General features: G+C 54.3%; 1 protein-coding gene across 1 annotated transcript in view; it reads left to right on the top strand.

Moving 5' to 3' along the window:
* The first annotated feature begins 2,638 nt into the window (after nt 1–2,638).
* pde2a (phosphodiesterase 2A) overlaps nt 2,639–10,486 on the top strand; it is a 429,910-nt gene continuing 422,062 nt past the window's right edge. The window contains exon 1 of the mRNA XM_085999752.1: nt 2,639–3,148. Within this exon, the coding sequence (XP_085855878.1) occupies nt 3,038–3,148 (111 nt within the window). The 5' untranslated portion in view covers nt 2,639–3,037. The remainder of the gene's footprint in view (nt 3,149–10,486) is intronic.

Raw genomic sequence — 10,486 nt, 5'->3', positions numbered from 1 at the left:
TGAACCTGTGGAACTCATTGCCACAGAGGGCAGTGTACGCCAACTCATTAAATATATTTAAGAGGGAATTAGATATATTTCTACGGGCAAAAGGGGTTAAGGGTTACGGAGAGAAGGCGGGGACGGGATACTGAATTAAAGGATCAGCCATGATCTCATTAAATGGCGGAGCAGGCACGAAGGGCCGAATGGCCTACTCCTGCTCCTATCTTCTATGTATCTATGTATCTATGTAATTGGCTCCTCGGCTGTCCATTTCTATCAGTTTCTTGTGCATTCTTCCTGGGATGAGAGGGTTGTCCTATGATGATAGATTGTGTAGAATGGGCCGATACTCTCTGGAGTTTAGAAGAATGAGAGGTGATCTCATTGAAACATACAAGATTCTGAGAGGGATTGACAGGGTAGATGCTGAGAGGTTGTTTCCCCCTGGCTGGAGAGTCTAGAACTAGGGGGCACAGTCTCAGGATAAGGGGTCGGCCATTTAGGACTGAGATGAGGAGGAATTTCTTCACTCAGAGGGCGGTGAATCTTTGGAATTCTCTACCCCAGAGGGCTGTGGATGCTCAGTCATTGAGTATATTCAAGGCTGAGATCGATAGATTTTTGGACTCTAGGGGAATCGAGGGATATGGGGATCGGGCAGGAAAGTGGAGTTGAGGTCGAAGATCAGCCACGATCTTATTGAATGATGGAGCAGGCTCAAGGGGCCGTGTGGCGGAGCAGGCTCGAGGAGCCGTGTGGCGGAGCAGGCTCGAGGGGCCGTGTGGCGGAGCAGGCTCGAGGGGCCGTGTGGCGGAGCAGGCTCGAGGGGCCGTGGCGGAGCAGGCTCGAGGGGCCGTGTGGCGGAGCAGGCTCGAGGGGCCGTGTGGCGGAGCAGGCTCGAGGGGCCGTGTGGCGGAGCAGGCTCGAGGGGCCGTGTGGTGGAGCAGGCTCGAGGGGCCGAGTGGCGGAGCAGGCTCGAGGGGCCGTGTGGCGGAGCAGGCTCGAGGGGCCGTGTGGCGGAGCAGGCGGAGCAGGCTCGAGGGGCCGTGTGGCGGAGCAGGCTCGAGGGGCCGAGTGGCGGAGCAGACCCGAGGGGCCGTGTGGCGGAGCAGGCTCGAGGGGCCGTGTGGCGGAGCAGGCTCGAGGGGCCGAATGGCGGAGCAGGCTCGAGGGGCCGTGTGGCGGAGCAGGCTCGAGGGGCCGAGTGGCGGAGCAGGCTCGAGGGGCCGTGTGGCAGAGCAGGCTCGAGGGGCTGTGTGGCGGAGCAGGCTCGAGGGGCCGAGTGGCGGAGCAGGCTCGAGGGGCCGTGTGGCAGAGCAGGCTCGAGGGGCCGTGTGGCGGAGCAGGCTCGAGGGGCCGAGTGGCGGAGCAGGCTCGAGGGGCCGTGTGGCAGAGCAGGCTCGAGGGGCCGTGTGGCGGAGCAGGCTCGAGGGGCCGAATGGCCGACTCCTGCTCCTATGATCTCATATGTTGATTCACTGAAATGCAAACTCGAGATACCTTTCAGGCAATAACACTTTGTGATCCAGTATCTGAGTAATCGGAGACGTGAGGTGTGGGGAGTGCAGCGAGAGCGGGAGGAACAGGTGACTTTGGACCAATGGTTCACAAAGCTCTCCCCCACTGGGGGGTTTTCCTCGCCTCACGTCTGGGTCTGTTGTAGACTCACTGATGGAGATTGATTGACCAAGCTCTTGGTCACCTGTCCCAATACCTCCAGATTTCTTTTTTTTAAATTTGTTCATGGGATGTGGATGTCGCTGGCAAGGCCAGCATTTATTGCCCATCCCTAATTGCCCCTTGAGAAGGTGGTGGTGAGCCGACTTCTTGAACCGCTGCAGTCCGTGTGGTGAAGGTGCTCCCACAGTGCTGTTAGGGAGGGAGTTCCAGGATTTTGACCCAGCGACGATGAAGGATCGGCCAATATATTTCCAAGTCAGGATGGTGTGTGACTTGGAGGGGAACTTGGAGGTGGTGGTGTTCCCATGCACCTGATGCCCTTGTCCTTCTAGGTGGTGGAGGTCGCGGGTTTGTGAGGTGCTGCCGAAGAAGCCTTGGCGAGTTGCTGCAGTGCATCTTGTAGATGGTACACACTGCAGCCACGGTGTGCCTCCAGCCCTTCACCCCTCTGAGATCTCTGCGCTCCTCTAATTCTGGCCTCTTGAACATCCCCGATTTCCACCATTGACGGCCGTGCCTTCAGCTGCCTGGGCCCTAAGCTCTGGAATTCCCTCCCTAAACCTCTCCGCCTCTCTCTCCTCCTTTAAGACGCTCCTTAAAACCTCCCTCTGACCAAGCTTTGGGTCACCTGTCCTAATATCTCCTCATGAGGCTCGGTGTCACATTTTGCCTGATTTACGCTCCTGTGAAGCACCTTGGGACGGTTTACGACATTAAAGGCGCCGTATAGATGCAAATTGTTGAATGCTGGGGTTAGTCAACAACTCCATTATCGTTGTATTGTGCGACCACCAGGATGGTAGAAGGCGAACTACTTGGACCTGGGTCTACTTACGTCCAGCAATTCTCTTCCGAACGGAATCATCCTCTTACGAAAGTTGATCTTCGGTGGTCATATCGGTGGGCACTAGGACCCAGCAGACTCCCTCCCAGCCTCGAACCTGCTCCTGCAACACTGTTTTCCCCCTGTCTGTGCCCTTTTCTAACAAAAAATGTTGACAGCCCGCCCCAACCCCACTCGTCCGCACCCCCACCCCCGGTCCAATAGCTGAGTGGGGGGGGGGGCGGGGAGCAGGTGTGGGCTACGGTCCTGCCTCCGAATCCCACCCCCCTCCTTTCCTCCTTCTCTCCTCCCACTTTCATGTCGTTTTAATATGTAGGATGGATCTTGTGTGGGCACACTGAAGCAGTGGGTGTGCGTGTGCTGTGTGTGTGTTGTGTGTGTGTGTGTATGAGTGTGTGTGTGTTTGCGTGCGTGTGTGCGAGAGAGAGAGAGAGAGAGAGAGCGGGGCGTGTGTGTGTGTTGTGGTGTTGCAAAGAAGGAAGGGAGCGAGAGGGGGAGAAAATATCTAAGAGGAGGTAGGGTGAAAGCATGGTTCTGATACTGCACCACATACTCATTGCATTATTTCAATCTTTCAGGCGAGGACAGCAAATCACTGTAAAACCAGAGGCCGATTCTTCTCATTCTTTAGCTGCCCAGGTAAGCGGAACATGGCTGGATGTATTTCGTTATTGAAGGGGAGTTTCTGTGCATGTGTGTGCGAGGCGAGAGAGAGAGCGCCAGATAGATACTGGATGTGGAGAAATTGGTAAACTCAACATTCCCCACCGCCCCCAGCCCCCTGGTCTTCCTGGAAATGGGGAGAACGGGCAGCGAGGGCTGGGGCGCGCTAAGGTACGGAGGTTCTGCTCAGTGTGGCGGACAGCGTTAACCCATCGCTGGCAGGTGGAGCTGCTCCAGATCCACGTCCGGGTCTGTCAGGCACCGTCTGCTCTCTGCTGCGACTTGTTCCCCCGGCTCCCTGCTTCCCCACCCCGTGCTTTAATCGTCTCCCCCTTCTCCGTGTGAGGCGCGTCTGTGACTGTGACATTCCCCTTCCTACCCTGCCCTTCCCCCAACACCCCATCTTCCCTCCACCCCCCTCCACTCGTTCCTCGACCGGTGTCAGGGAGGAGCCCCGGGGAGAGGGGAGGGGAAAGTGAGGTGGAGGCGGGGGGAGGGGGGGGAGTCCGGCTGGGTTGGGGGCATTGCGGTCCCTGCGTTTTAATTTTAATACTGCCGGGAAGACAGGCAGCTGGACCTCTGCCAGCCGGCCCGATATCTAATCAATCAAAATTGATCGAATCGTGCATGTAGCTGAGCTGCCAATCCAAGGGAAGGATTTTCAACGGAAATTCTCAAGAGGGCAGGGGTGAGGAGTTCGCCTCCAGGCGCCTGTCTGGTTGCAGGCGTACGACCCCAGGCTGCGTCCGGAGAGAGGTCGTCGCCTGGGAAGGGGGGGGGCAGGTAACAGGCGTGCGATTGGCCCGTGCCGTCGAACAGCCATCTGCGCGAGCTCGATGCTGATTGGCTGCTGCTATAAGCGGGGAAAACCCGCACACACACACACCCACCCACCCCCGCCAGAAAATGGCAGCAGTCCATCTTCCCCACCCCACCTGTCCTGTTCAGGGGGGGCGGTCACAGCTCTCCCCGTGCTGGCGGGGGGGGGGGGGGCGCTACAACACCGTGCCAGTCCGAGCCACCAGGCTATTTGACTACAGGGGGCCTCGCAACCTGTGCCCTTTGCCTGTGATCCTTGTGCACGCACGCTCGCCAGCAGGGCTGACTGGGTGGCGGTGAGGAGCAGAAACCCTGGCTTATTTACATACCGCTGTCCCCCCCCTCCCTCCCCCACCCACCCGCCGCCCCTAGCCCAAGGGGCTGCACGTGGGAGGTTGACTGTACGCCAGCTTCCTCTCTCTTAGGCAGTCCCTCGGAACCGAGCATGACTTGCTTCCACATTAAAAATGAGTTCTCAGGTGACTGATGAGGCCAATGCAGGACCTACAGTCTCTGTCACAGGTGGGGCAGACGGTGGTTGAAGGGGCGGGTGGGTGGGGTGCTTGGGTTGACGTGCGCTCCTTGCGCTGCCTGCGCTTGGCTTCCGCTTGCTCCCGGCGGAGAGACTCGAGGTGTTCGGTGCCTTCCCGGATGCTTCTCCTCCACTTTGTGCGGTCTTGGGCCAGGGATTCCCAGGTGTCGGTGGGGATGTTACACTTTTTCAAGGAGGCTTTGAGGGTGTCCTTGAAGCGTTTCCTCTGCCCACCTGGGGCTCTCTTGCCGTGTCGGAGCTCCGAGTAGAGCGCTTGTTTTGGGAGTCTCGTATCGGGCATGCGGACAATGTGACCTGTCCATCAGAGCTGATTGAGCGTGGTCAAAGCTTCGATGCTGGGGATGTTGGCCTGAGTGAGAACACTGACATTGGTGCGCCTATCCTGCCAATGGATTTGCAGGATCTTGCGGAGGCAGCGTTGGTGGTACCTCTCCAGTGCTTTGAGGTGCCTCCAGCTTCCACCATGGTCACGATGAACAAACATGGCACAGATGGGGGTGGGGGTGGGGGAGGGGGTCAGAAACCGACCCTGCGACCTTCCTGGTCTCTCTTACGTGCATCAGTAACACGCCGGGCAGCTCAAAGACTCAAAACCCAACCTTCATAGAATCTTACAGCACAGAAGGAGGCCATTCGGCCCATCGTGCCTGTTCCGGCTCTTTATAAGAGCTCTCCAGTTAGCCCCCCCCCCCCACCCCAGCTATTGCCCCACAGCCCCTGCATGAATAGTAAGTGCTTGTAGGGCACAGAGAGTGATTGTGGGCAAGAGAATTATTCAACCACCTTCTAAATGGATCAGTCAGGGTATGGGGACAATGGATTAAAGGGAGAGCGGGGCTCAGGTTACAGCATTAAGTGGTGGGGTGGGGGAGCCAGGTGAGATAAGGAAGCGTAAATGCTACCCCGCTCTGGATACATGGAATCCACTCACAGATCATAAGAATTAGGAGCAGGAGTCGGCCATTCAGCCCCTCGAGCCTGTTCCGCCATTCAGTGAGATCATGGCCGATCTGTGACCTAACTCCATCTACCCGCCTTGGTTCCGTAACCCTTAATACCCTAACCCCCAAAAAATCTATCAATCTCAGTCTTGAAATTTTCAATTGTCCCCCTGGCTTGAACAGATTCCTGGGGGGAGAGTTTCCAGATTTCCACCTCCCTTTGTGTGAAGATTGCTTCAATCAACATCAATGAATCGGTCGCCGGTTGTAAAACACGTCCGATTTTACCTTTCCATCCAAGGGGACATTCCATTCGCGATTGGCTGCTCTACGGCAGTGTGCGGAGTCGAAATAACCTCCCCCACCCCCTGCCCCAACCCCCATAATTGGCCGAACTGTTCACCACCTTCCCAGCATGACTGCCCCCCCCCTCCCCACCGCCCTCGCGCTGTCACACGGGAAGCAGGTGGCCCGTGCATATGGTGTGGCGCGTGGCAGGGGGGGAGTACGAGCTTCCTGCGCGAAACGGCCACGAGTCGAAGGAGAGGGCCCGAAGGCGCGCGTGTGCGTGGAACGGCGACGGCGCGGTTTGTCCCCAGCCAACTGGGCGGCACGTTTCGCAACGGCGCGGCAATGGCATTGGAAGGTTGGCATTGACGGCGGTACCGGCATTGACTGCTGCACTGAGCTCTTGGTTCGTAGGGGGGAAGTGACACGGGGGAGACGGCGGAGGGAGAAACCATTTTAGGGAGGGTGGGCGGCGGGGGGGAAACCTCTCGAACATTTGCGGAGCGCCTGCCTCTGGAGTCCTCGGGACCAATTACACCGATCCTGTCCCGTCTACTCAGCTGCCTGACCGGTGGGTTGGGTGGGGACGCTACACAAGGTAAGAACACGGGGGTGGGGGGGGGGAGGTGCGGGGGGGAAAGAAAGCGTGGAATGTGAGGAGGGAGGACAGATTAGAATGAGCCAAATTAGTCAAACCTTTATAAATCACTGGTTAGACTCCAGCTGGAGTATTGTGTCCAATTCTGGCCACCGCACTTTAGGAAGGATGTCAAGACCTTGGAGAGGGTGCAGAGGAGATTTACCAGAATGGTTCCGGGGATGAGGGACTTCGGTTACGTGGAGAGACTGGAGAAACTGGGAGACAAAGAGTGGCCCTGGATAGAAATTGAGGATAGGAAACTAAAGGCCATCAATATAAGATAGTCACCAATAAATCCAATCGGGAATTCAGGAGAAACTTCTTTATCCAGAGAGTGGTGAGAATGTGGAACTCGCTGCCACAGGGAGTGGTCGAGGCGAATAGTATAGATGGGGAAGCTGGATAAACACACGAGGGAGAAAGGAATAGAAGGATATGTTGATGGGGTGAGATGAAGAGGGGTGGGAGGAGGCTCGTGTGGAGCAGAAACACCGGCACGGAGCAGAGGGGCCGAATGGGCTGTTTCTGTGCTGTAAATACTGTGTAACGCTGTGTAATAAAAACAGGGGAAAAAGAGTGGCCACAAATTGGAGCTTTATAATCTGGAAGGTGGTTGCAAGTGGGATACCCGAGGGTCAGTCTAGGAACCCTTACTGTCTCTCGGGAATGGTTCCATGCTGAAATGCCAAAGCAGAGCACTTATCCCTGAATCCTTTAACTAACTGGGCCAAGATGTGGCGGCTTCAGTTTAATAGCATGAGCGTAGAGTAATTTATCTGGCAGCGAGGAATCGGCAGGGGGAGTTTGTGGCGACGGGAGGAGCGACTACAGTGTGCTGAGGGGGAGAGAGACCTGAGCGTAGATAAAGGAAGCACAAACCGCGACAGCACTCCTCACAATATGGTCAGGAAAGAATATGAGGTGGGGGGTTGCATTAGCCATGAATGGAGTACGAATGGAAATAGGTCACTCTGTCGCTGTGTAAGGTAGTGGTCACTGCCATGTGGAAGGGCAGGGGCCATTGCTACGTAACTGTACAGAGTCGCTGTTCATTCAGGGTAAGGGTCACTCACTGTGTAACTGTACAGAGTCACTGTTTATTCAGGGTAAGGGTCACTCACTGTGTAACTGTACAGAGTCACTGTTTATTCAGGGTAAGGGTCACTCGCTGTGTAACTGTACAGAGTCACTGTTTATTCAGGGTAAGGGTCACTCACTGTGTAACTGTACAGAGTCACTGTTTATTCAGAGTAAGGGTCACTCACTGTGTAACTGTACAGAGTCACTGTTTATTCAGAGTAAGGGTCACTCACTGTGTAACTGTACAGAGTCACTGTTTATTCAGAGTAAGGGTCACTCACTGTGTAACTGTACAGAGTCACTGTTTATTCAGGGTAAGAGTCACTCACTGTGTAACTGTACAGAGTCACTGTTTATTCAGGGTAAGAGTCACTCACTGTAACTGTACAGAGTCACTGTTTATTCAGGGTAAGGGTCACATACTGTGTAACTGTACAGAGTCACTGTTTATTCAGGGTAAGGGTCACATACTGTGTAACTGTACAGAGTCACTGTTTATTCAGGGTAAGGGTCACTCACTGTGTAACTGTACAGAGTCACTGTTTATTCAGGGTAAGGGTCACTCACTGTGTAACTGTACAGAGTCACTGTTTATTCAGGGTAAGGGTCACTCACTGTAACTGTACAGAGCCACTGTTTATTCAGGGTAAGGGTCACTCACTGTAACTGTACAGAGTCACTGTTTATTCAGGGTAAGGGTCACTCACTGTAACTGTACAGAGTCACTGTTTATTCAGGGTAAGGGTCACTCACTGTAACTGTACAGAGTCACTGTTTATTCAGGGTAAGGGTCACTCACTGTGTAACTGTACAGAGTCACTGTTTATTCAGGGTAAGGGTCACTCACTGTGTAACTGTACAGAGTCACTGTTTATTCAGGGTAAGGGTCACTCACTGTGTAACTGTACAGAGTCACTGTTTATTCAGGGTAAGGGTCACTCACTGTGTAACTGTACAGAGTCACTGTTTATTCAGGGTAAGAGTCACTGACTGTGTAACTGTACAGAGTCACTGTTTATTCAGGGTAAGGGTCGCTCACTGTAACTGTACAGAGTCACTGTTTATTCAGGGTAAGGGTCACTCACTGTGTAACTGTACAGAGTCACTGTTTATTCAGGGTAAGGGTCACTCACTGTGTAACTGTACAGAGTCACTGTTTATTCAGGGTGAGGGTCACTCACTGTGTAACTGTACAGAGTCACTGTTTATTCAGGGTAAGGGTTAACAGGATTGAAAGCCTTATTATAAATTTGTTCCACACACACTGTCACTTCACCTGCTCGGAAATGATCTGTGAAATTTGGATTGGCGGTGAATTGATAGATTGCTGGTAAATTGGGTGTTGGATAAAAATCCATCGCATTTGCTTTCGAAGTGATTTTTTATGCAAGCAGTGTTATTCTCTGTTGTTTGTACGGAATCCAGTTGTTTAGCTGCTGTTTATTTTGCAGCTACCCTGTACCCTGCTGAATAGTCCCAGCACAAGCTGCCACTTGTGATTCATATTTTTATATTATTCCTCCAGTTTTCACTGGGGTACAGGTACAGGACGTCTGCCCGCCCCTCCCCCCATAACCCGCACCCTCGAGTAACCCGCGCCCCAAGTACACTGCTCCCCCTATGTACCCCACCCTGTGTACCCCGTTCCCCCCCGCCCATGCGTAACCTGCGTACCCTGATGGAGAGACTCCCTCTTTAAAAGGGGTCCCTGATGGCGAGACTCCCTCTTTAAAAGGAGTTCCTGATGGTGAGACTCCCTCTTTAAAAGGGGTCCCTGATGGTGAGACTCTCTCTTTAAAAGGGGCCCCTGATGGTGAGACTCTCTCTTTAAAAGGGGTCCCTGATGGTGAGACTCTCTCTTTAAAAGGGGTCCCTGATGGTGAGACTCCCTCTTTAAAAGGGGTCCCTGATGGTGAGACTCTCTCTTTAAAAGGGGTCCCTGATGGTGAGACGCTCTCTTTAAAAGAGGTCCCTGATGGTGAGACTCCCTCATTAACAGGGGTCCCTGATGGTGAGACTCCCTCTTTAAAAGGGGTCCCTGATGGTGAGACTCTCTCTTTAAAAGGGGTCCCTGATGGTGAGACTCCCTCTTTAAAAGGGGTCCCTGACGGTGAGACTCCCTCTTTAAAAGGGGTCCCTGACGGTGAGACTCCCTCTTTAAAAGGGGTCCCTGATGGTGAGACTCCCTCTTTAAAAGGGGTCCCTGATGGTGAGACTCTCTCTTTAAAAGCACTCTGGATGGGTTGAATTTGTTCAGCTAATTTGACACAGAGCCCCATATACTAGAATATTCTGTCCGATATGAAAGCCACTTCCCTTGTGCCCAGAGAGTTACACAGAGGCTGATTTAGCCCGTTGACAACAGAGACTAATATCTGGGCCAATTGCCAGACCCGGGATTCAGTAGCAGAACTTAAAGGCATCGGGTGATATACATCGAGTTAGGTCCTTCAATTCCCCGGTCAGATGAAGTTTTGTTAATTCACTCTGTCAGCCTTGCAGACTATGTTCCTTGTGTGTAAATCTGACTCTCACCGTCCCCTACCTCTGGGCAAGATCAGGATCCACTCATCAGCTGCGGTTCAGTGGGCAGCACTCTTGCTGCTGAGTCAGAAGGTCGTAGGTTTAAGTCCCACTCCAGGGACTTGAGTATAAAAATACAGCCTGACACTCCAGTGCAGTACTGAGGGAGCGCCGCACTGTCGGAGGGGCAGTACTGAGGAAGCACCGCACTGTCGGAGGGGCAGTACTGAGGGAGTTCCGCACTGTCGGAGGGGCAGTACTGAGGGAGTACTGCACTGTCGGAGGGGCAGTGCTGAGGGAGTGCCGCACTGTCGGAGGGGCAGTACTGAGGGAGCGCCGCACTGTCGGAGGGGCAGTACTGAGGGAGCGCCGCACTGTCGGAGGGGCAGTATTGAGGGAGCGCCGCACTGTCGGAGGGGCAGTTCTGAGGGAGTGCCGCACTGTCGGAGGGGCAGTAGTGAGAGAGCACC

This window comes from Somniosus microcephalus, chromosome 10 (genome assembly GCF_052327205.1).
Source record: "Somniosus microcephalus isolate GS21.2 chromosome 10, FLI_Smic_1.0, whole genome shotgun sequence".
Classification (NCBI taxonomy): Eukaryota; Metazoa; Chordata; class Chondrichthyes; order Squaliformes; family Somniosidae; genus Somniosus; species Somniosus microcephalus.
This window is presented reverse-complemented; position numbering and strand designations above follow the sequence as displayed.